Source organism: Belonocnema kinseyi, chromosome 9 (genome assembly GCF_010883055.1).
Source record: "Belonocnema kinseyi isolate 2016_QV_RU_SX_M_011 chromosome 9, B_treatae_v1, whole genome shotgun sequence".
Taxonomy (NCBI): Eukaryota; Metazoa; Arthropoda; class Insecta; order Hymenoptera; family Cynipidae; genus Belonocnema; species Belonocnema kinseyi.
In genome coordinates this window covers 132,951,462-132,979,052 of record NC_046665.1, presented here as the reverse complement: position 1 = coordinate 132,979,052, position 27,591 = coordinate 132,951,462, and the positions used below count along the sequence as shown (strand labels likewise).

Genomic DNA, 27,591 nt, shown 5'->3' with positions numbered 1-27,591 from the left:
GTCTGTCTCAGGAAGAGCCTATAATCCGTTATGTATTTTAAATACGAACCCTCGTTGTGAAGTGTGGCATAATTAATAAATTTATTATAAATAAAAATGTAAAGAAAGATCAGGTTTTTCTTGAAGAAAATGAATACAGCTGCCATATATTTTTTTATTTGACTTACTATTAAAGTTACAGCATTACGTGGTATAGAATTACAGGCTTTTACTTTGTCTACAATAAGTACAGTCAATATTGTGATTTCCAAATGCGGTATTACTGTCACCTTGAATTAAGCTTTCCCTTGGTAAAATTTACAGTTTTTTTTAAATTTTATAACATTTTTATTGCATACTATATTCTATATTTCAGGATTTCAACAACTTTGTCCATGTTAATGAAATAACGGAAAAAAGGAAATTCATCGTTTTCAGTTTCTGTTAAATTAAACGCCTTATGGTTGTATAAGTGTTCTTTAATTCTAATCTGTTCACAATTTAGTAATGGAAGCAATTTACGCTTGCCCGGTACTACTAGTCCAATCATGAAATTATTCATTTTGTATGCTAAATACTTTGGTCCTATGGGTACTGGTACGCCTGAATAATTTTCGAAAAAACAAACATGATGAGATTCCAAAGGATAAGGATGAACTGCCTCATCTTTAGCTGATTCTGTAAGAAAAATTACGATGTTACAAATGTTCGAAAAATTCCGATCCATTTAGGAAACTAAAGTAGCTCAAATTCACGAAATTAGGTTGCTGAACAAGAAATCTAGTAACCTTTATCGTAAATTTACTACAATTTTATTAACATTCAGAAACGGTATCTGAAAATTACAAATAGTTTCCTGAAATTCCTAAACGGTGCCAGAAATATAGGTTAACGTGACTGAAAGAAATGCGCAGTTAGCAACTGCGCTCTCCTCGCCTCTCGATGGCGTTCAAAGCGAACAAAGCATGATAGTTGTCCCTGAGGTATCTTTTGTTTAAAAGGTAAAAAGTCGATTTTTCATTTGTTAGTGAACATCATCCAGGCCCACCAGTGTCACAATCTGTCCTAAAACTGTTGCAAAACCGATATCTACGATTAATAATATTTTTCAATGTTCATGATAATGCAATTGGGAATTCACTTATTTTTTATTTTGACATGTTTACCATACTTCTATTTCAAACTAAGAATACCTCAATATAGAGCGAAAAAAATCTAAGATTAATTAAATCAATTTGTTAATATCGAACAGTACAAAAATATTGTAATTACCAACAGAATTCGGAAAAACCGCTAATGCTAAAAGAAAAGCAGCAGTGAAGATTTTCATTTTTTCTCAATAGAGGATACTACTGAACAAAGAATATTTTCTAAATAAAGTGAATGTTAACTTTTTTCATCGTTTTTTAGTTTATATACCTTATTTGGCTTGCTAAACAAATTGCAATATTTGTCAAACTGATTCGAGGGCTGAAGTTGACTTTTTCTCAGAGACTCTTATTGCATAGATCTTCTATTACGCAACTAAGGATCAATAATTATCTTTAACATCGAATGCCATCTTATATTTACGCAATTTTAATAAATTACATCTAAGATACTAATTAAGCTTTATAAGACTCTTCATCACACATTTCTTATAAAATATTTTGATCTAAATATCCTTTAACGTCAAAGAAAACCAATATGGGATAAAAAAGAACAATTTTAATTACAATTTGAATTAAAACCTGAAATTCTAGCTTTATCTAATGGATACATAAAAACAATCTAAATTTGTTTCTGATTCAGATAGAATCATATCTAAAAACATTGCTGAAACAAAAACCTTTCTCAAAGCATTTCAAGCTGTCTTTAAAACACGTGTTGATAAAGGCAACGTTACACACATTCTCATTAATCAGGATTATTATAACAAAAAGTTAAAAAATAAAAAGTTAAGTGTTAAAACAACTCATAAAAAAATCAAGATAACCCTTTAAAAACTACACAAAGACAAAATTTTTAATAAAATCAACAAATTAAGACTAAAAGGTTTTTTAGGCTCCAACATAGAGAGAAAAGATCTTATCACAGAAAGTAATAATTTGGCTAGAATTTATAGCCTTCTGAAAATCTATAAAAATGATTATCCTTTAAGAGCTGTTGTTAGCACTACACTGCAGTCCCGTAGGAAAAGTTCCCGTTTTAGAGAACAAGGTTGTCTAAGAACGCGAGAGAGTGGCTCTGGTAGGTTAGCCGCGCAACTCCACAACAACGCAGGAGTGTATGAAAAAAGGGGGCAGTACCCTCGGCAGTTCATCGTGGCGTCTGCTTCAGTCAACATCAGCCTGTTGCAAAAAAGTCGCAGGACATTCGCTTCAGATCGCTTTCAATCGCTCAGTGTTTAGGTCATGCGTGTTACGAAAATGTCAAAGAAAAACAAGAGGAAGCATTTCTCTTTTGAAGAGAAATATAAGCTTTTAGACGGAGTAAAATAAGGTGCCCCAAAACAGTCTATTTTCCAGACTTTATTTTTTGATCGGTTATTTTTCAAGTTTTTAGAAGAAAAATCTATCCAAGTTTGATTTTAACAGCATTTGGAATTACGAGACTATTATGTGCGCGCGCACTCTTTTTTGCTCATTTTTATCATTTACTCAATTTTCTAATAACAATTTATTTATTAAAATTTTCTGAAGATTTATATTCTTGCTAACATATTACCTTGTTCACATATTACGTAATGTTATTTTAAACCCTTGTACCTTTCCACGCCTTAACTGCAGTTACGTAACATTTCTTTTGTATTATTTTAAAAAACTAAATAGACGTTTTGTAAATAAAAATAGATTTGTAGGATGGAGCGCGGCATATAAATACAATAAACAATATTTTGACGTAACACAAGAATGCTTTTTTGATATTTTTTTAGTTACACACATTTTCAAATTATTTACAAGAAAAGAAGTATGAGCAGTTTTTTCAGAATTATATAAATTTTATAATTTTTATGGGACAATTAGGAAAGATTTTCCAATATTTCTGGTATGTCAAAAAAAGAATGTAGAAGATTTAAAAAATATATTTTTTATTTTACAGGATTTTACAAATTATTAGAGAAAGTTTCGCTTTTCTAAAAGATGTTTAGGGCTTTTATTATTTCAGAAGAAATTACAAATATTCCATACATTTCCGAAAATGCTTCCAAGATTTAAAATATTTTTAATCTATGCAAATCCTTTTGAATTCCTAAAAATATTTTTAAATAAATCCAATGTTTTTGAAATTTAGAAAAATCATCTACAATGTAAAAAATTAAGCTCAAGATCTTCCAAAATTTCTTAAAAATTTGAAGCAAATTATAAAAGATTTTTGAATATTTTAGATTCGTCAACAAAAAATCTAGATTAAGAAAAATATTTTACGGGATTTTACCAAATGATAGGGAAAGTTCGAGTCCTTTAAATAAATATACAATACCTCTTAAATTCTTATAAAAATTTTTATCTGACTGGAATTTGTCTTGAAATTTGGAAAACTTATTTTAAATATAAAACGCTGCCTCAAAACATCCCCGATTTTCCTAGGAACTTGAATAACATTTATTTCTTCACTTGAGACCTTTCAAAGTTATTTTAATTAAGGGCATGTTTATTTTCCTTTAATCTTCGCTATGTTTATAGAATTTAATGGATTATTTTATTTTTCGTTTTAAATGTTACCAAATTGAAACATTTCGCTTTAAAATCTTCTATTTTTCGAAATGTAAGGAAATATTTGATGTTTCAAAATCTTTTTGAATTTTCTCCTAAAGCTCATTTTTCAAATTAAAAAATCGAGAAAAATTGTTTTGGAAACCCAAAGAATTTATGTCATTATCCTGAATTTTTTAAAAAATTCCTAGAATATCTTATAAATTTTCATTGTTTTTTAATCGTTTTAAAACTTCTACATATCTCATAAATTTACTAAAATTTATTCTAAAATTATATATTATGGCACGATGTTGTTTTAAAAACTTTTAAACCCTTTTTTTAAATATTTTATGAAATCATTTGAAACGTTTTGTAATCTTTTGTGATGATCTCTTAGAACTTATTATTAAAAAATGGTGTAAAATTTTCCCATGAATCTAAACTATATATTTTCCCTTCTCTTGACGATCGTCCATATTTTTTTAAAAAAACATTTTGAAATTTTTATAATTTTAAATTATTATTTCAAAAAGAAATATTAACTGCTTAAAATTTTCCTAAAAGTGTTTAAAAAAATTTAATCTCAAAATCTTTCGAAATTATCAAGACTTTTCTATTGTTCTAATTTTTAAAGTAAGTTTTTTCAAAAATTTTATTTTACTCATCTATTTGAAAATTTAAAAAAAAAGATTCCTCAGATATAAAAAAGAAAACATTTTTTTCTTCTTAAAAACTCTGGAATGTTAATATGGTAGCAAAAGGTTTTAAAAAAATTATTGCACAACATAAAATACTTAATTTGAAAAAAAGTTAGACTTGAATCTTTATCTATTTTTATATTGTTAAAAAATTAGTCATCTAACAATTAATTGATTTTTTCATAAATGATAACAGAAAAAGCATTAAACAATCATTTTCATTCAAACATAGAAATAATTTGTACTCTACATTTTCTCAAAAATCGAATGCAAATACACATTTGAGTACATCAGAATCATTTGAAAAATTATCATATGGAAATAATATAATTGCGAATGTAAATTAACTTTTAATATTAAAATTATTATAGAACCTTTAAGTCAATAATTAAATTATGTTTCATCAATTTTATCAACTAAGTTTTAATCTTTATTTACTTTAATTATTAGAAAACGTTAACTAACTAATAATCAATTGACCATTTTACAAAAGAAAAACCATTAAAATATTATTCTGTTATAAAACATTTAAATAAATAACTTTATATATTTTTTTGAATTAGAACTTTTATTTATAAGCATTTTATTTAATCTTAAACTTTAAAACTAATTCCAGAAAACGTCACTTTTAGTAGAATCAGTTGATAATGAATTAACCAGTTCACAAAATAAAAAGCATAAAACAATTATGTTCATCGAAACATTCAAATAATGCTTACATTATTAATTAATTAATTTGAGAGAAAAAATTAAAACATTTTTACATATACTTTTGAAAAACGAATAAAAATATTAATTTCAGAACACCAGCATAATTCCGAAAAATTACTTAATTGAGATAGAGGTACTTTAAAAATAAATTGATTTATATTATGCAAATCATATTCAATGTTCCATTATATAACCTACAAGTAAATAATTTATTTATTTTTTACTTACATTACTTAAATTTGAGGTAATAAATTTTAATCTGTATTCAATTTAATGTTCTTAAAAAAATATGCAGCTTTGATCAATTATTCATTTTACAAAATAAGAAGCATTAAACTATAATTGTCACTAAAACCTTTAAATAATTTTTTGGTCATACATTTTTTTAATTTAAACTTTTATTTATAAAATTTTTCTTTATTAATAAACTCATAAACTAATTCCAGAAAATGTGAGTTTTGGTAAAATCAGTTGATAATTAATTAATCATTTCACACCATAAAAAGCATTACATAAATATTTTCATGAAAACATTCAAATAATGTTTACATTATATTCTCATTCGAATTTGAAACTGCATATCTCTACATTTAATTTATTAATATGCTTTCTAGCTAAATTAAAAAAATGAAAATATGTGTACATATAATTTAGAAAATTGAATTTAAATACGCATTTCACGATATGGAAAGAACCATAAAAATTACATAATTGTAATAAAAGTATTTAAAAGAAAAAAAGAAACTTTTATTACGAAAGTAGTAGTTAATATTTAATTAAATAATCTGAGAGGAAATAACATATTTATATTACTAAACATTAAACAATTTAAATCCAATCTTTATGAGGTACTTTGATATTTTATTTTTTATTATTAAACTTCAATTTATATTATAATATTATTAAACTTAAGGATTGCACAATATATCTATTAATTTAATAATCTTGTACATTATTTAACAAAATTAGATTTTAAGAAATTATTACTGTAGCATTGAATAAACTAATTTAAAGTTTAATGAAATTATATTTGATTTTAAATTTGTAAATAATTTTAAAATGTGAAATATGAATATAATTATTATAAGGTAACTCTTCATCTCCTTACAATAAGCAACCTGAAATACTAGGCCGATTGTCAGGCCCAGCTTCTTCTTCTTGTTAACGTTGGCTTAATACTGGCTGTTTCCTTGTATATCCTGCCATGACAAAGTGTGGGGAGTGTGAACTCCACCTGATCTGCAGCATATAGATTTCCAAGTAGGGCTCGCCAGTTCCATCTCGAGGGAGATGGGGCAGTCAGCCCGGTTTCCCGACTTGAAGTGTCACAGGCGGCAATGTTCGAAAAGAACATTAAAGATAAAATGAAGCAATAGGAAAATAGTATATTTAAATTTTAGAAAGGGATAGATATACAGGTTTTTATATTTGTAAGTTGGTTTCCCTCAAAAACTTGAAAACTGGCGTAACCATCCTAATTGTAGGATTTGCTAGAAACTAATAATTACAGTATGGAGGAGGGCATTTTAGAATTTTTGTTAGAGATTTAATCAGATTTATTCTAGAAGTGTTGAATCTGGGGAATGCCCAAAGTACATGGTCTAAGTCTTCTCCAATACTAGGGTCACATGGACAGCTTCCAGAAGAAATTATATTTTCACGAGCCAGGCTGGCATTCAAGGCGTAGTGATTGCTTCTCATGCGACAGAGGGAAACAATCCACTCCCCCTACGAGCCTAAAATGACCAGAACCAGGGTTTTTTACTCTGTTTATAATAATACTGAGTGTACGTGACGCCTTTGTTTTCCTCTATTTCCCTAAAATATTTGTCGCAGTTTTTATCTAAAGTTTCACAAGCTAAACTAAAAAAATCAGAGAATAGAAGGGAAATGTTTAAGAGAGTTGCATCTCTGGATGCAGTTTTGGCTGCCAGGTCCGCGGCTTCGTTGCCGGTTATGCCACTGTGGCCGGGTATCCAAACCAAGGAGGCTGTACAGTTGAGCTTCTTTAGAATTGTTAAGCGGTTTCTAATCATATACTCGTAAACTAGACAAGAGTTGATGGAGCTAGGACAAGTGGTATTTATACTTTGAAGAGCACTGAGTGAATCTGTGAAAATGACTGATTTAGGAAAGCGATGCTTTATAATGTAATCTAATGTATACAAGATGTTAATAGATTCTATAGAAAAAATAGAGGCAAAACTAGATATTTTCCTTAAAGATTCCCACAGGGTCTGGACAGTTCTGGACTAAGCGTCCTAATGAAAGATCAATATTTGGAGAGAACAAGTGGTCATCGTACGGGAATTCATAGTGAGGGTGAGTGTCTGATTTACGAATCTGATATTTAAAGGGCTGAACATTTTCATAAGCATTCAAAAGTAAAAATTAATTTGTAATCTTCCTTCTATTCCTCTTTGCATCACACGATAGTTGCAGCAATTCATCTGGGAGGGAATGATCAACGTCAACGGAAATTTTTATAATATATTTTTTAACCAAAACCCAAAAACGTTTTTTAAAAGGTGGTTCACAGAATTCTGCTAACTTGACATTTATGGGTGTACTATTTCTGTAACGTAGGGTTAATCTTATAGCTTGATTACGAATTTTTTCTAATTGACTGAAATTCTTATGTGATGTAAAATTAAAAATATGAGATTCGTCTTCCAGAGAGATTCTAATGAGGGATGTATAGACAGTTCTAAGGATACAAGGATCTGCACCCCACCAAGTCCCTCTGAAAACTTTGAAAATGTTTAGGACTTCACGTATCTTGTCACAAAGATATTGAAAGTGGAATTTAAACGTCAATCTATGGTACAGAATAATGTCCAGGAATCTAGCTAATGGGGATGGCGGGATAATAACGCCATTTAATGAAAGGCTGTAACGAGGATTATCGATATCAAGGTTGCGTCGGTTGAAAAGGACCAGTTTGGCTTTTTCAGGGCAAACCTCGAGTCCCCTGCTGTCCAGGAACTCTGAGAATGCATTCAAGCACTGCTACAGAGAATGGATACAAACCACATGATCCACAGAGCGACAGATGATGGCAATGTTATCTGCAAATTCTATCATCAGGCAATTTCTATTGATGACAGTGTGTATTTTCCTAGTGTTTTCCCTTCAAATCCAGGAAGAGACCTGCAACGATATCTCCATTTGCATTTCCAGGAGTTGATTTTGGAATAAAAATGATGAGAAATTCATTCCAGGATTTAGGGAAAGATTCGGACTGGTAGATTACATTGAAGATGTTAAGGAGAGTGATTCTGACTTCATTAGGGAATCGTTGCATGATGTTATAGCCAATTCTATCATAACCTGAAAAGGATTTGGTTCTCAGTGAGGCTAAGTTAATGGAGAGCTCAGACTCTGTGAAAGGAGCCTCCAGAAATTCGTTTCTCGAAAAGTTATAGGGGAAGGAGTCGAAGAACGCAGTTAAAGGGCAAAGTTCCTCAGCCAAAGCATGCAAATTTTCAAGCGTACTCCTGTCTGCAGAACAGGAGGCATGTGCAGGAACAGTAAATCTATTTTTAAAACATTTGACAACTCGCCAGACCCTTGAGATTAGAGTCGATCTATCTAGGGTCTCGCAGAATGTTTTAAAATTGATCCTCCGCGCAGTCTTGATATTACGCGTAGCTTTCGCCTCTATTCTATTGAGATTGATATAATTTGCATCGTTCCTGAGTCGTCGGAAGGTGGTTGAAGTCGCCCTTCTTTCCTCGACTGGTGCGTCACAGGTTTCGTCCCACCACAGGGCAGGAATAAAACGCCTCCCCGGAGGGCCAGGGCGGTACACATCAGCCGCAGGTTTAGCCCTTGGACACGCAGCGAGCACCGCCTCGTCCATGAATTTCACAAAGGCCTCGTACCTTGAAAGACAGTCTGAGTTGGTAGATTCAGACAACTCTACATCTTGTAAAATAGATTCAGAAAGCTGAGAAGAGAACGAAAACCAGTTGATGCGTTTAAGTTTATATCTATACGACTGGAATAGGGCTATTGATACTGAAACTCCTATGATAGAAATAACGGGGAAGTGATCGCTGCCCAAAGAGTCGTTCCAAACCCCCCAAGAAGGCAGTGCGTATATATTCGGAGAAACGAAGGTCAGATCAATAATTGATGGTGCCCAAAGAGAATTATGGCAGTAGAAGTCACCGTTTATGACAACCGAGCTGCAATTCACATCTGTAATGGAGTCAAAAAGTTGGGTTCACGTCACCGAAGTTACAACATTAGTGAGGGTAGGCACTCTATAAACTGAAACAATAAGAAGCTCCCCTAGTGAGGTACCAATTGAGATGGCTAAAGTTTCAAGTTTGTCCTCCATGCTAGGGATAGAGGTAATCCGCGAGAAAGTGATCCCTCTTCGAAGGGCGATAGCCAGTCCACCACGGCTATTACCGAGTCTGTCTGCCCTGATAATTTTAGAATCTTTAATTTTAAAATTTTGTTTAGAAGTAGGCTTTAAAAAGGTTTCTGAAAGTGGGATAATATCAAACTCGTCCCTAATGTTTGAAAGGTCGCCCTGTTTATTTAGGGTGCCGCGACAATTCCACTGGGCGATTCTTAAATTACTGAGGTGAGGCATTGTTTTCAAAAGATTTTGCTAGGTTCGTCACACTGCGTATTAATGTATTTAGACTTTTTTGCCCCTCCTCTGAATCAAAAGACCCCGAGGATAAGATCCCGAGTAGGTTCATCAGAGCAGATAGGATCGTGCTATCAGTCGGAGAGTTGAGCAAGCTTAAAAGGGTAGAAAAGGAAGAAAGAGAGGCGAACGATGGGTTGGTAAGGGAGGAAGAGTCCTTTAAGAGGTTAAGGGCACAACTGTTGGATAAGAAGCTTTCTGATCGTCCGTTGTTATGAAGGTGGGTGAAAGATGGACCGGCTGAAGTTCCCTTGTACAAGTAAGGTTGGGAGCTGATCTTTGAGGAAGCTGTAGTCCTGGAATTGGATGCCGAATGCCTTCCTGAAATTTGAGATGAGGATTTCGGAGGGTGAGTCAAAGCTTTTGCTGTTAACTTGGCGTATGATTGCTTGAAATACTGAAGGATAGAAATTTTGAATGAGGGTGCTGGAGCATCATTCAGCTCTGGAAACATAGAAAAATTCCATGGCTGGGAGAAGTTAGAGGATGAGGGTGGAGCAGGAGTCGCGTAATCGGGACCCTTCCCTAACTTTAGAATAGCTTTAGCCTCCTTGAAGGTCATCTTATACTTCGTAGCAAAAATAGGAAGCTCGCTTTGGAAAACGAATTCCAGACAAACTTTGTAAGCTGACCTGTGATCGCCCTTGCACTTCACACATTTAGGCTTGTCTGTCTCGTTAGGGCAGGGATTGGATTCGGTGTGGGAATCTGAAGATCCACAGCGTTTGCAGCGTTGGCTGGATTTACAATATTTTTTTGATGTGTCCAAAACGAAGGCACTTGAGACACATTCTTGGTAGAGAGATGTAGGGGTCAATCTGAAAAGAGTCCAAAAAGAGAGAGACTCTTTCTGGAAGATATGTTCCTTTAAATATAATAAGGACAGTCTTTGAGGATTCAAATTTAGTTTCCTGAGTTTCGGGGTCTTTCATTTTTCTGTTTAGGCGGAAGGCATTCTGAACCGTGACTCTATCCCTGAGTGGACCTAAAAACTGAAGATTCTGAACAATCTCTTCCCTAAAATTCTCATGGGATACCCTGGCACGTTGCGAAACTGACTGGAATGATGGTTATTAAGGCCTTGGTTTTTTTGGGGATTTCTTCAAGTAGCATATTACCTGACTTAGCGGACTTAGCGATGACCTTGAGTTTCCCGAAACCGCTGCCACGAACGTCGCTGATATGACCGAGAAAGTATTTTTGTAAAAAACGGCCGGTCGTATCGGCAGCAAGATCTTTTTTCGCGTTTTCCGACTTGCTTTTACGTTGTATTATGATTGGGCACTCGCCTAATTCGAATTCGCTGTAGCGAAGTTGGGCGTGAACTTTAGGGAGCGAGTTAGTGGATCTTTCAGCACCGAGATTGGAATCGGCAATGGTTGCAGATACCGAGGATGGAACCGAGTTGTTTTTAAAGCGTCGTGGATCGGGGGTGGAATTAGTACGGGGATTGCCACCGTCCATGTCCAGTTTGACATTTTCATTTATCTCTGTCGCGTCCATTAGGGAATTATCAAATTCATCATCTGAGGGGAGAGTAGTTTCCGTTTTATTTTTTCCTTTTTCTGAGCGCATTTTGACTCGTTTGTGGTTCGATTTGAGATCGCTAAATCTTTCGAAGCTTCTTCCTCTGATTTTGGAAGCACTACCCGTCATGAACAGCAGAGCTCTCGCGCCAGATTCAACATCCTGAGAAAGAGGTGGGTAAAGGGAGTAAGGGGGCTGCTTCATGGGATTGTCCTCGCTACCCGACGAGGATCCGTTAAAAAAGGCCATGCCTCCGGAAGAGTTTTAGAAATCAGAATCTAAGGAGATACGTATGAATAGTGAAAAAAAACTAAGCACGTGGCTCTTTAAAAATGGCTGGCGCTGGCCAGTGAAAATTGCTATAACTCTAAAAATTTTCTTTTTATCGAAAAAAATCAATCGGATAAATTGCTCGTCTTCTTTAATTCTATAAAGATCCTTGCATAGAATTCCCAAATTTAGAGAAAATGTAGTATTGAAAATTTTCGAAATACGCTCTCTTTTGGAATTTTCATCCAAAATAGCTGGTTAACGAATTCGTCCTTTTTTTAGGACCTAAAAAAGTGTTCCAAAGATTGATCTGACCTGTTCATTTTTTCTAGAGTTATCGTGTTTACGGACGGACGGCCGGATAGATAGATAGAGAGACAGACACCATCGCAAAAACTTGACTTTCGGATTCAGGAGGTTTCAAAACGTGGAGATCCGTTAAAAAACTGTGGTGTCAAATTTCGGACAATTCTAATACTTTCTCAATCATAAATGATGAGAATGCGAAAAATTACTACTTTACCTTTAGATAAATTTCAAGAAGGAATAAAATTCCTAATAGATAACATCTACTTTTAATTTAATACAAAATCGTAAAAAATGTTTAAGGGCAAACTTTTGGAACTTCCATGGGATCTCCTATTCCTAATAATTTAGCTGACTTGGTTATGCAAGATTAGGAATCAGACATTTTTAATAAAATAGATTTCCAAATTATTGCATAATCTAGGTATGTCGATAATACTTTTTTCATTATCCCTAAAGATAAAATTGAACAAACTTTTAAGACCTTTAACTCAATTCGTAAAAGATTACAATTCACAAATGAAATATAAAAAAATAATACCATTGACTTTCCGAATATTAGAATTATAAAAAATGATAATGGTTCCATTTCTATAAATTTGTTTCGCAAATTAATCTACTCTGGCCGCTTACTTGACTTTCTTTCAAAAAATCCTTTCCAAACAAAAATTGCTATTATAAAGAACTTAATAGATTCAGCTATTTTGCTTTCTGAAAAAGACTTTTAGTAAATTATAAAATTAGCACTAATTTCAGTATAAAATATACACTTGATAAAATGATTAAACTAGGTAAGGGTCAATTAAAAACCTTAGAAAAAACTAACGTAGCTTAGCATTTTACTTGTAATTGTGGAAATGTTACATTGTATAAACAAAAAGAAAAATACACATTAAACAAAAAAAGCATCAATATAGTGTTCGACTAAATTATGATAATGTCCTTAACGATCATTTACATAATAATGTTAATGATAATATTCCTAATTTTTTCTATAAGGTGATTTAGACCATCTTAATGAATCACACAATTCTACTTCAGAATTTTTTCTGTTGAAGTACCACAATATTAATATTGATTTATTTTCTTCCTTTTTTTTAATTGATGTGATATTCATTAACTAAAATTATCTTTCTTGTTTTTACTTTCTCAATGACATCAACACATCGTCTGTCATTATCCTATCCAATCTGTATCAACTGGCCTTTTCTTCTAAATCATTGTATGATTGGTTAGTCGATTTTGTACTTCTCTCATAATAATTCATATTCTATTTTTAACAATATAAATTAAACTAATTTTCGTCAAATTTTTATTTTGATGAAAACAATTAAACACCATAATCAATCTTTTTGGAAATTTAAATAATTTAACTCTAATTTTTCAGTTTTAAAACTTATCCTCTTAAATACTTATGATTTCACTTCTAAATATTACAAATTTAATTAATTTTTTACAGAACTTCTACATAACAACTTAAATGCATACCGATATAATTTGTATTTTAATAATTATCTGCAACAAATGACATCATGGAATTTCGTTTTCAATTCATAAGTTTTTACTGTTTTTTTTAATTCTTATCTCAATATGAGTTTAATGAATTTGTTTTATTTTTACATCTTATCAAGAATGTAAATTGATGCCAATGAGCTCGCCTGATAATAAAAACAGTGAGTTTTCGGAACGCTGGGAAATATTTTAAATAAAAACTTGTTCGATAGAGTTATTAGCAACTTTTGTTGTTCTTTTTTATCCTCTGTTTTCAACTTTTTTCATTGCTATGACCTGCAATGTTAAACTTTCAACGCTTGCTTCTTGTCGCTAATGACTACGCGGATTAAATTATTCCACCGCGCATCACCAGACATTCTTCCTACAACCGCAGTACCACACACTTCGGTCACACTCCTGACAATGATATCCCGGAGCATAACCCATGTGCCCTCTATATCTGCATTGCTTATTATCGCTTTTCAAGTTGCCATATCGATGCGTTTATGGATCGTATTCTAAATATCTATTTACACTTCCTGTTTCTGTAAATCTTCAAACTTGATTCGCATCTGTTTTCTTCTTTTTGGTCCTCTTACGTCCCCATCCCTCTCCATCCTTGATAATTATGTCTCGATTTTTCGTATACTGCTGTTTCATTATGTTCCCGAGTATGTCCGAGCAATCTCGAATTTTACCGAACGCGTTCGTGCCACTGCACGAATGCACGTGTACCAGCGGACGCTGGTAGTAGACTTCTTTTATAATTTTGTAAATATTTTTGTTCGCACGTTAATTGTGCAATTGAAATATAGATTAAAGAGTTCAATTTTTTCTTTTTTGAAATATTTCAAAACAATTTCTTAAGATTATTTTTTCAAAATATAAAATGATAGGAAATTTTCCGAGGAATAGTAACAAAAAGTGTTTATTATCTTAAAGCTTTCAAAAGCCTTACATATTGTAAACATTTTATTTAAAAATCGGCAAAAAGGTACATTTTTTCGATTATTCCAATTTTTCATGCATTTCTGTAAAAAACCCTACAAAATCACAAAACTTTCCTTAAAATATCCCAGATTCTTCTTTGACTATTTTGGAAATTTAGAAAAATATTTTTCTAAAATTAATTTTTCAAAATAAAAAGTGCTTTTTAATTTTTCCAGGATTCGCAAAAACTTTTTCTTCTGATAAAACCTTTCACAATTCTTAACAGAATTCTAAATTTGTTGTTCCAAACCTTAGATTATGTAAATTTTTTTTTAATTTTTTAAAATCATTTTAAGATTTACATTAATTTCGAATCTTTCCAAAACTTCTCTTAAGAAAAAAACGTCTCTTGAAATTATTCGTTTTTTTTGTTTGTTTGTTTTTTTTTTTTTTTTTTGTAAATTGGATATTTGACTTGAAAATTTAAGATTCTCAAAGTAAAAACAATTAAAATTGTAACGCTCAAGGTTTTTACCTCTTTGAAATTTTGACGATTCCAGGCTTTCTATTTAAAAATGTCCAGTTTTAAAATTTTGATTCAAACTTGCTCGTTTTATATGCAGTCAAATATTGCTGCTAATTAAATAATTGTTCTTTTTTCTAATTAATTTATATTTTATTTCCATGTGTTAAAAAATATAATATTTGAGACAGTTAACATTTTCCATTAGTAAAGAATTTATATGTATATTATTAATCGATTTAGTATGAAATCGGGCAGACTGATCACTATGTTAACTTCACTGGGTGTCCGTTTTTATCAAGAAAAAAATTCCTGGTAAAGACCCGGTCAATGATATTTACTGGTCTTTCAAAAAATAGTCTATGGTGAAAAAAGTTAATACAGTGTCTTTTATTATCCATTTCAAATCAGAAAAATTCTACATTCTACGTCGCAGAATTTCAAAAAGAAAAAATATGTTGTTTTCAGACAAATTTAGACAAAACTTATTTTTCCTGTTTATGAGAAAATAATTTATTTCGAGATATTTTGATGATTTCAATCTTGAAGGTTGTTAAAAAAAAGTCATATTTCTTTTTTGAACATTGGTTTTTATTTACATTAATATTTATTAATTAATTATTAATTAATAATAAACAATTATTAATCAATTAAACTGTATTAGAATAGAATTGCAAATTAAATAATTTGAACGCTTACATTTTTCGAACGGTTTCAGAATCGTCTCAGAAAATTAATTATTGTTAACTTTATAATACTTAATGTATAGGTCGATTAAAAAATATTAATTTATACTTACGGTTGATCAACTAAAAACTATCTTTATCCCTATTTTTTATTTCAACCTCTTTTAATTATTTAGAACTACGAATTATTACAAGTGATACAAGTGATTCGATAGATTTTTCTGCTAATTTTTTGTAGTTTTTTCCATATATTCAACCTTTCAAATTGCACTAAATTGTATGTAGATTAATATACCCTTTGTTACTCTTCTTGTAGAAAAGTAACAAATTTTAACTTTTAATTCAAAATCCTCATTTTAAGTTGGCGGGCGCTTTAATTCATATTTTTTTCAATAGGAGTCGCATGGGCCCTCCTCAGTAAGGTCACATTTTTTTCACAAGCGCTATCATATTTTACATTCCGTACATAACTGATTTCTAGGGACCCTATAGTGAGGGACGCACCAAAGGTTATGTGGAGGGGGGAGTTGGAACGGAAGTTGGAGCCAGCGGTAGAAGGCGCGATGTATTTAAACGGCAACAGACACGCGAAAAAGTAAGCATATCGAAGGTACCAAAGCGTGAAGCTATAGCAAATTTCAATAACTGTACAGTACCTCGACCAATCCGCACTGAGCTGCCTGTTTGTCGCATCCCTCACTTCAGGATCCCTAACCACTTCAAAATGTCAAGAAACACGATTCGCATACCGAAGCGCGAAGCTGTGGTACATTTTGGTATAGTATTTTGATTTCGAACGGAAATGTCTCTCTCTTCTCGCTCGACCAATCCTTAGTTAGCTGCCCGATCGGCGCGTCCCTTACTACAGGGTCCCTACTGATTTCCAGCTATACTCAGATATCTATTTCTGCGTGACGAGCGAACGTTGCTATGTGTGGGTTAAAATAGGTGTCAGGCTTAAGCTAAGATGTGTTGCGTAGAATCAATGTGTTTTGTATATATGTGGTTCAGGATTGGGCCTAGTGTTCACAATTAAATGGATTAGTAGTGTGTTGTTTACCTCTGCCACTACAAGTATACTTCTTTCTTGCGCTCGATTCTTTGAACGATGAGTCATAATTTTTCGTGTAGTGGATTTCAGAACCTCATATTATCTCTACGAAAGTTTGAAAATATTATTTTTGGTATTTCAAATTTATTACGTTAATGTCGTCCTGAAATCTCTCGTTTACTTTGATACACTGAATATTAAATATTTACACTTTTTAGGATAAATAGTGCAACACTTTTTCCACTTATTGTAACAAAAATATGAAATTCGCCAGTTGAGAACCACTATATTAATTTTTGAAACGTATCACTTTTTCGTATTTTGATTTTGTAGAATACTGAAGTTTCAAACGTTTTTTCATTCATTCAAATGGAAAGTCTCTCAGAGTATTCTATATACTTTTTTATTTTATTTTCAACTTTTTTATATTGTTCGGTTGAATGTCTACTGGTTGAATTCTAGCTTTATGACTTCAAAAACGTGCGACATGTCCATGAACCGTTGGAAGAAAGGAAATTCGCTATTTTCAGTTTCCGTTAAATTATACTGCTGATGGTCCTCTACGTTTTCTTTAATTCTGTGCTGTTCACTATTAAGTAATGGGAACATCTTGCCTTTAGCTAATAGTACTAGACCAATAATGAAATCACCATCTATGTACGCCTGGTACCTTTCCCCTATTGGTATGGGTACACCTGCCCTATTTTCGTAAAAACGAACATGATAAGATTCCAAGGGATCAGGATGAACTGCGCTCATTTTTACTGATTCTGTAAGAAAAAAATAGAATTTAATGAATTTAAGTACCTTACTAGAAAGTATTCTTATTATTTAAAATTGATTGACTCCTCACACAAACAAAAATCTTTTTCAAAAATGCAGAAATGCACTGTTCTGTAAACCATTTTTAAACTAGAATGAGCAATTTTGGTCATTTTCAATTTATAATGCAGAGTGGTTGCAGGTCATTTAAATTATTTTCGGGTATTTTGATTAATCGCAAGCAAGTTACAGTAAATTACAATAAATTGAAGTATTTTAAAAAATGTTTCCAGAAATTTTTTGCTACCTATTGCTATAGTATAATTAGGTAGGGTCTTTAAGAACTTCATTTTTAAAATTACCTGATTTTTTCTTGACTAATTTTTATTTTTCCTTTATCATTAATATTTAAATGCCAGCATTTTAATCTTGTTATACTTGAAGTATAGAATCTTTTATAAACGGAATAAACCAATATTTCAGATACAAATTTAAATGTTTCAAATTTATGAATATATTTTTAACAAGATAATGTCTTTTCAACAATAAAAGATGGCTTTTTTAACGAAACACTTAAATTTTCAACAAGGTGATAATATTTTCAAAATAATAGTTTTCAAAATAATAGTAGTTGAATTTTCCATTAAACATATTAATTTTAAACAAAATAGTTTAATTCTTGAGAAAACAGATTAATTTTAAACTAAAAATATCTATCCTAAAGAAAATATTTTTTTAACAAAGTGATTTAACCAAATCTTCCAAACAACAACTTTTAATACTCAAGCAAGAAGAATAATTTTTAAGCAACAAGTTGTATTTTCATTAAAGAAAAGATATTTCTACGAGAATAATAAATGAAATAGATAAATTTTCAAAAAAGTAGTGTAATTTTCGGTTCGGAAAGATTTCAGTTGACTTTTCACAAACAAAATATGAATGTTTAAACAAAAAATAAACTTCTACGAAAAAATTGAATTTTCAATAAAAAAAAAACGAATTTTCTATTATCATGACTTTTTAACAAAATTGTTAAATTGTCTACAACATAGTTGCATTTTTATTTAAAAAGACGATATTTTTGTTAAAATAGATAAATTTTTGTTCAAAAAAAAAGTTTTCAAGCAAAAATTAAATTTTCATCAAAAAAAGATTCCAGTTAACATTTCAAGATCAGAATATCAATTTTTTGAAAAAAAATAAGTCTTTATGAACAAAGTTGAATTTTCGATTCAAAAAAAATTTTTTTCAATAGTTTAATTTTCTGTTAAAAAATATTTAAGTTCATTTTTCACGATCAAAATATAAATTTTTAAGCATGAAATAAATCTTAACGAAAAAAATTTAATTTTCAATCTCAAAAGACGTGTTTTTAACCAAAAAGGATGAACTTGTAATAAAATTTGTTTAATTCTCTACCAAATAGTTGCATTTTTATACAAAACAGATCAAATTTCTATTTAAACAGATGAATTTTTATTTTTAAAAAATGAGTTTTTAAACAAATTGTTGAATTTTCATGCAAAAAAAATTCCAGTTAGCTTTCCAAGATCAAAATTTCAATTTTTAAACAAAAAATAAGTCTTAATGAACCAAATTGAATTTTTTATTCAAAAAGACGAATTTTTGCAATCAAAAAGGATGAATTAAAAAAAATTAAACTCTCCACCAAATAGTAGCATTTTAATCTAAGAAAGACTAAATTTGTACTAAACAGGCATTTTTAATCAAAAAACGACACAAATTTTTTAAGTTGAACTTTCATCCAGAAAAGATTTCAGTTCATTTTTTAATACGAAAATATAAATTTTAAACAAAAAGTAAATTTTCTATGAAATAGTTAAATTTTTAATCAAGCAGTAGTATTTCAAATTAAAAAGTATGGTTTTTCAATAAAAATTCAGAAAAATAGAAAAATTTTCATCCAGAAAAGATTTAAATTCTCTTTTCATCAAAAAAACATTAAATTTAAACAAAAATAAAATTTTTACAAAATAGTTAGATTTTATGACAATTCCAGCAACATACATAACTAGTTAATAAGTTTTATGATTTTTTTTAACAAATTTAATAAACAAATGCGTGGATGAGGCATCTGTCGAAGAAAATTCGTTTTTTTTCGACAAAATGTGACATAAAAGAAATCAATATTTCTGTCGAGCCTATTTTAAAAATTAAGATTAACAACTCTCTTAGAAATCTTACAAATTTTTAATTTTTTTGCACATTTTTGTTGTCCAAATTGGTCATTATTTGTACACTGTACATTATTTTAAACCAAAAAAAAATTGTTTTTTCCAATGTGTGACGGTGCGGTGGCATAATGTTCGTGCGGTAGCTGGTGATGGTATGAGAACTTTGCAGTTTCGAAAAATAACAGAATATAGAGTTAAAATATATGATAATAATTAAATAAATATGTTGATTTTAAACAATAAATAAAAAATTTTACTTACCAAGAAAATGAGGAAAACTCGCTAATGTTATGAGTAGAGTGGCAGTAAAGATCCTCATTTTTTTATAAATACTAGAAACTGGTGAACGATGAAAACAACTGAATTTTGTTAGTTCCTCGAATAAAGACTATTTTTCTCGAAATTTCTATAAAAGGAGCCGTATTTTTTCGGTCCTTATTTGTTCTGATCTTAATATAAGCTTATCTTAATTGGTCTTATCTATTCTTCTAAACCTATTTATTGCCAGTCTTATGGAAGGTTTACTGAACAACGAATAGTTTTTAAATGAAATAATTATCAAATCAGTCATATTTTATTATTCACTATCTAAGCCGTCTTTTTAAATAATCTAACATATGATATTCGCTTTTTTATTTTGTTGAAAATTTGTTTTTCTTTAAGATTGAAATTTAATTTCGTTAACTGAAAATGTATATAATCCTTTCTTGGCTAAAAATTGAACGTTTTTCGTTGAAAATGCAAATATTTAATTTTTTTTTTTGGTCTAAATTCAATATTTTTTTAATATTCGCGTTTTATTTATAAGATTGAACTATTTTGTTAAAAATTCATCTTCTTTGGCTAAATTCAACTGCTTTTGATTTCAAATAAAAATCATTTTTGGTTGAAAATTGAACAATTTGGTGGAACATTAAACAATGTAGTTGGAAACTCAAATTTTTGTTTAAAAATAATTATTTTGGTTAAAAATGTAACTGCTTTGTTAACAAATTAAACCACTTTGTTACAATTTACAATTTACAAGTTGAAAATTTAACAATTTTCTTGGAAATACTTTTTATTGTTAGAATTTAATTTTTGATCTGAAAATTCAACTATTTCGTGAAATAATATTCTATTTTCTTAAAAATTCGTCTACTTTATCAGAAAATTAAGCTTTCTTGTTGGATTTCAATTTTATGTTTAAAATCAATTAGTTTGGTTAAAAATTTAACTACTTTTTAAAGAAATTAAACAATATTTTTACAAAATTAAACTGTTTAATCAAAAATTAACCCATTTATAAAAAAATTTAAATATTTTTCAAAAATTCTTTTTTAATGTGAAAAATTAATTTTTTATCCGAAAACTCAACAATTCCATTTATTTTCTTTTTTTTTTTGAAAATTGAATCCTTATAAGTTCAAAATTCAAAAATTTGGTAGAAAATTAAACTATTTTGTTAGAAGATAAAACTACTTATTAAAAAATTCAACTATTTTGATGAAAATTCATATTTTTCAAATTCATCATTTATAAGTTAAAAATTCAACTATTTAGCAAAAAATGTATCATTTTGTCCTCCCTTTCACGCAACATTACCTCCATGCTTATCCTACTCCTTTCCGACTCTTCACACTCCTTTAACCAGTGTTCAACTTTTGGATCCCCCTCCCCGCACAATTCACACATTCTCTTCTCTCTAGAAAGCCAGAACCTCAAAAATCCTTGATGCAACCACATCTCATTCTCGCTATAAGTTTCTGAGTTCCTTTCTCTCCTTTCTCATACAAATTTTGGGCTCTATCCCTTGGCATAATCCACACATAATTCCCGTTAAACCTTGACTCTCTTATTCTCTCCTCTCTTTCTGCCTCCTCTTCCGCCATGCCATTCTTTTGTACCAACTCATATACCTTCCTTCCTTCCTCGTGCATCTTTCGCACTTTATCTTCTTCCTGTCTCCCTCCTGACAATATAGTTCGGCGTATTCCTTGCCAAACCCAGTTTCCACTTTACATACCTCTCTTGTATCCTATTTACCTCCTCACTTACCTTCCACTCCACACCTCCCCTCCGTAAAATAAGACACTCATCACTATCGAATCAAACCATTTCATTCCTCTCACAAAATTATCTGCGAACAACCTCTTCCTCAGCCCCCACACCTCCCTCATCAACACATTTGCCCTTCTCATCCTCTCTTTTATATGACCATTAACTTTCACATTTCTCCGAAACAGGAAGTCCAGGTACACAAACTCTTTTACCTCCTGTACAGATGTTCCCTTTTACTTTCACTCCCCCACCCCATCTCTCCCACCTCCTTTCCTGAACACCATAACCTTCGACTTATCCGCATTTAACTCTAAACTATTTTCGTCCAAGTATCATCTCAACCTTTTCATCATCTCCTTTAAAGCCTCTTCGCTCTTTGCCAGCATCACTGTCATCTGCATATGCGAGTGACCATATCCTGATTTCTCCTACCCTAACACCTCCTACCACTCCGCCCGCTAGATTACTTTCCATATCCGTGATTGTAATTGCAAAAAACGTTGGACGAAGCAGACACTATTGCCTTAACCCCCTATTCATCCAGAAAACCTCAGAGATTCCCTCTCCTCCTTTCACCCTATCTTTCGTTTCCTCATATACCTCCCTTACCCTCTCGATCCCCTAATCCACCGAAGGAAACGCGCCTTCTAGATCTACAAAAAACGCGTATACTTTGACACCATTTTTGGTTAGTTCTCTATCCACCACTTGCTGCAAAACGTAAGTATTGTCAACAGTACTCCTTCCCTTCCTAAAGTGTGCCTGCGTCTCCGGCAATATTCCTTTCCCCTCAACATCCTTCCGCAGCCTATCTGCCAACACCATCGCGTATATTTTTTACGCCGTATTCATTAGCGTGATTCCTCTACAATTTCCCTTCATCTTCCTATCCCCTTTTTTTATAAAGTGGTACGATCAGCCCATCCTTCCACCCTCTTGAGAATCCCTCGCCCCACTATACTTTTTTCACTACCCCCTTAAGCCTCTTCCTTACCTCTATACCCCGTCTAGCCCTGCTGCCTTAGAATTTGTCAAGTTCCTTATCTGCTTCTTTATCTCCTCTTCATTCAGCTCCTCTCCATGTAACTCCCTCGTTCTTCTAATCCCCTCATCTCTCTTCCGTGTATCTAATCTCTGATGTTAATCTTTAAAAAATTTCCTCCATTCGTCAATCCCTATTTTCTCACTTATCTCCACCCTTTTTTTACTAAACCTATTAATTATCTTTCACACGTGTTCTTCTGTCTTAACACGTCTCAACTTTTCTTCCAGCTCTTTTTTTCCTGCTCTTTCTTTTCACACATCACCCTACACTCATTTCTACGTACTCTTCCCTTTTCGCGGATCCTTCCTTCTACTTCCTGTACTTCTTTTTCACGTTTCACTTCATTATTTTTACATTTCCTATCCACTACGGCTTCAACGTTCCATGCTTCTTCTGTCTGAATACCTTTTTTTGCACACACCCTTTCACTTTCTTTTTTAGATGCTCTCATGTCTCGTCCACCGACTCTCTCTCAAAGCTCAGGTTGCCCAACATCTCCTGATAATTCTCTATCGCCTCTCTCATCCATGACATCCTCTCCCTTAACGACCCTTCTTCCCCACCCTGCCACCCGGCTCCCCCTTTATCTACAATCTTAATAGCTGATGGTCTGAATCCACCCTTCCTTCTACTGCGAATTTCTCCATCTCCTTCTAACCACCTCCTGTAGCCTCTACCTATAACCCCTTGGCAACTTTGACTCTACTTCATTCCATTCCTTTCTCTCTACCCACGTCTCTACCAGTCCATTCACATCAAATTCCTGAATATATACCTCCAGAAATCCTCATCTTTCTTCTTTACCCGTGCTACGTTCCAGTACAGCACCTTTAACACTTCTTCATCCTGTATTATCCCCCCCCCCCCCCCCCCCCCCCCCCCCCCCCACTTCCCACGAAACAAATGCCCCTGCAGTTCCTTCAACACCTCCTTCTCCTCTTTCCATACCCACATTTTCTCATCTATTTTTATTTTTCAATATTCTACCTTCGCCGCTCTTCCTTCACTCCTCTCCTTCCTAGCCCTGTCATTTAGCATTCTTTGCATATCAATTCCATTCCTCTTCAAATCTTGATCGACGAAAACCTTCTTGTACTTTATCCTTTTTTTTATGCATCACCCCCAATTTTTCTTCACAACTCTCCAATTCCACTAACGCCACTTCATTCTCCTTTCTCCCCCGCATCTTAACTGTCCCCACCTTGCCTTTAACCTACACTATGCTCTATAGTAGCGCTTCCATCTCCTTCCTCCATTGCTTTTACCCATTCCCTATCCTCTCTCTCCTTCTTTTCATTCCCATGCTCTTGCACTTTTTCTTCTACCATATTCTCTACCCTCTCCCAAATAACTTGCTTCTCACCCTCCCCCCTGTCAACTGCTTCCATTTCCGACTTGCTCTCCACCTTCTCAAGCCTTTTTTTCGACCTTTCCTTCCATGCCCTAATATCTTCTTCCATCTTGTTTTTTTATTACCTTTCTCCTTCCTTACAGACGCCACCGCCCTCTGCAATCCTTCTACTTTCCCCCTCAGTTTTTTCCTCCTTTTCCCATCTCTCATCTCTTACCCTCAGGTCCTCCCTCATACTTTCCATCTGCTCCATAGCCCCCCTTACGTCTTTCCTCAACCCTCTGACCTCGCCTATCAGCACCCCAAGAGTTTCCTTCTCTGTCTGCCCCTCCATTTCAAGGGGGAGCCTACGAGTTCGTACGCTTTTTTTAAAGGGACTCTCTAGCGCGCTTTTCTCCGGACTCCCTTTGCTGTCCCTTTTATTTTACCGAAGCATCAGACTACCTCTCGACCAGCTCGACTCAGCATTAAAACTTCGTACCTCTCTCTTAACCCGATTTAGGGCGAAAGATAGAGTTAAAACACATACTACCTTGTTAAATTTTGTTGTCTGCTTTGAGTACGCCTTTTCCACGAATAGAACCATCTGCTCTTTTCAGAGCAATTTTCTAACAAAGGAATTATTTCGAATTTATCTTCAATACAACAGGTCCTCTACACCGGGCTGGTAACTGTCTTGCGGGTCGCCCAATAAACAGTGCCCAGTGGACAATCATCACTTCGAAACAGTCGTTCGGTGCCTTCCTGGGTAACTCTTGCTGGTAGTTTCAGCAAGCAGTGCCTGGGGACTCCTGCGGAAGACACGGAACTACTGGAAGAGGAGTTCTAATAGAAAATTCTGGGGACATCAGCCACTTCCGGGAATGGGCAATGAAATCCGGTGGCGCCTGACAAACCTTCACAAACTACAGCAGCGAACGTTCCTGGTTCATCAACAACCCGCGACGGAGTCTAGGAACCTCTTTCTGCTGATAGTGCTGTAGCACCACCACCTTCATCGACACAGTTCATTCCCGATACACACTCACTATCTGCAAGCAGCAACGGTGACCCATTCTACGGATTTAGGCCAGTAGTCAACGAAGAACAATTAAAGATGGATCACGAGGATCAGCAAACACGGACGTGCGGCGTCACTACTCCTCTGCGCCAACGAGCCCGAAGCTTGTCGCTAAATACCATGTGGCGCACTACATTGTCTCATTCCGCAGGAAGCACAGGAGTACCGCCAACAAAACAAACGGTCTTTCGCTCAAAGCAAACCTTAGCCGCAATGCCACAAAATGCCACACTTGGACCTCAGCATAGAGTACCATCTTCAATCTTGTGGGGAGAGCAGCTTCTTCCTGATTGGGCAGCGTTGGCGAATGCCATTCGAACTGCAACTTTCCAACTTCCTACCTTCTCGGGACACGAACATGAGGATCCCGACTCCTTTATTCCGAATCCTTTTAGAGTCTCTGCGACCTTCAATACGCAGAGTAGTCCGTGCCGCGTTTCCACAAAGATGGAAACATCCACAAGCGTGGTGCTCCTCCATATCACTACTGCCCTGATGATCATTTTCATCTAGACTGTCCCGTGCTCAGGGTGAAGCGACGAAATGCCAACCAGGAAAACTGACACAGCTCGACAGTCCAAAGAACCGCCGAGCAGCTAGCCAACCAGAAACCCCGTCAATAAATTTGACTAGCATCACCTCACGTTGGATACCCCACCTCCACGTTCGTCTGGGAAGAAGCTTAAGGTTATGCTTAAGCTTATGCTCCTCAGACAATTTCGTCAAGGCCGATCTACTGAGCGACAATCTGATGCAAGTGTTAGGGCCCGGGCCCCATAGACACAACTCGCCGCGCGGGGAGCAACTCTCAAACTAATTGGCTGCATATTTTTTTCACTGGAGATCTACGGACATCGTTACCTAGACACTTTTTAGGTCAGCCCGGACTTAGAGAATGAGTTAATATCCGGTATACCCTGGTCCTAGAAACACCGTGTAATATATGAACACTGCCTCAAATGTATTTACCTAGGAGCCAAAGATCGTAACCGGGTTTACTTTACTCCTGAAGCTCGAACTCCCTCATCTAACATCCCGAGACCGCAGCTGAGTCACTACTTCCCACCAGAGTTTCAGGATGAATTTTTCAACCTGATCCGACTCAACAGCTAGACACCAAGGAGGACTTCTACGCCAGGCAATGGCCGCCGCAATGGCCGCCGCCCAAGTAGAAGATCCGGAAAATGAAAGAGAAAGCCACCGATGGATACGTTATTCGAAGTGTCCGCGAACAGCCGCACAAATCCCCGTTTCCAGCTGGCATACAACTTGCCAGAAGTGTCGGCGAACAGCCGCACTAATCCCCGTTGCCAGAAGTGTCGGCAAACAGCCGCGCCAATCGCCGTTTGTAGCTGACAAACAAATCGCCAGACGTATCGGTGAACAGCAGTACCTATCACCGTTTCCAGCGGGCACACAATTTTCCAACTGTGTCGACAACCTCAGCACTGTTTCGTACACGTGCTAGCTCGTCCTGCAATATAAAGGTCTGTATGACAGCGGACGATTGGAAGGTCAAACCGGCCACTAGAAGGCGTACGGGACAGCTCTGAGATTTGAAATTAATTGTGACTTTAAAACTATAAAATAGAGCCTGATATTTTCCAAAAAAACTTCCTTGAAGCCTAACAAAAGTTCAGGTGACCATTAATTTTAATTATCTATAAATTCGTTCGACTCCCGATGTTTAGACTTAGGAAATAAAACATAAATCTATTTCACAAACCTTCTCTGCCTAACTATTTTCGTTTCTAAGGGCAGAATTTATAAAGTCCTTTAGGTTGTCTAAAGGGACGTTTTGCCTTCAGAAGATAAAGGCTGCCATAAATTATAAACGCTTTCGTTACTGGAAAACAGCCCAAGTGGTGCCAATGTGGGAAATGGTCCCGTTCAACCATTTTCTTATGCAACGTTGCCAAGTTTTGGTACATCTTAGCCGTAATTGATGAATGTTGGCGCATATTTGGCAACGCCGGAAAATCAAGCGATTTTTTGTTCACACCCTGGCAGGCGCGAGAAAGGGCAAAAACGGGTCAGTCCGGTCTGGGACGCGAGCGTAAACGAAACTTTAGCCACTGAAAATGTATGTAACCTCAGTTTGTGCTATGAGTAGAATAAAAATAGTTATAAATTTTTAGTAACAATTCCTTGAAATTCTCTGAATACCATTAGTTTCGTTACATGGTGCTGCATATTTTATGAAATTTTTATCACAAAATTCCTATTATTGTAGAACTTATGACCAATTGAACACAGATAATTCTTATTTTGCTGTTGCAGGATAAAGTAACATTTTCTTGAATATTTAAGAAAATAATAAAGCCATCACATTTATTTATAGGACTAGAAATGTGCGCAATAAAATTTCCTATCGAGATATGTTATTAAGAAATTTTAATTTGACCTGAAAAAAATATAACTCAGGGGCCTACTAAAACGACGGCGTTTTGGACGTATCCCCTTTTGATCGCCATGCGCTTCAATTGCTTTGGTGCATTTTGTAAGTTAGGATTTGTCGTAAAGTTTAAAGCTCGTTCGATTTTACAATTGATGATACATACTTTCGAATGCTTCGATGCAATCGGCGAAACCCAAAATTTTTCAAATTTTTTATTTTACA

At 33.7% G+C, this 27,591-nt stretch overlaps 1 protein-coding gene across 3 annotated transcripts in view; it reads right to left on the bottom strand.

Annotated features, from left to right (window-relative positions):
* Window positions 1-214: 214 nt before the first annotated feature.
* The window catches only part of LOC117179861, an 86,691-nt gene continuing 59,314 nt past the window's right edge, over window positions 215-27,591 (bottom strand). For 2 of the 3 annotated variants that reach the window (XM_033372020.1, XM_033372022.1), the window contains one exon: window positions 16,384-17,288. In XM_033372020.1, coding sequence (XP_033227911.1) covers window positions 16,963-17,288 — 326 coding nt within the window. In that variant the 3' untranslated portion in view covers window positions 16,384-16,962. Of the gene's footprint in view, window positions 658-16,383; window positions 17,289-27,591 lie in introns of those variants that run through there. The other variant, XM_033372021.1, reaches the window with a different exon arrangement.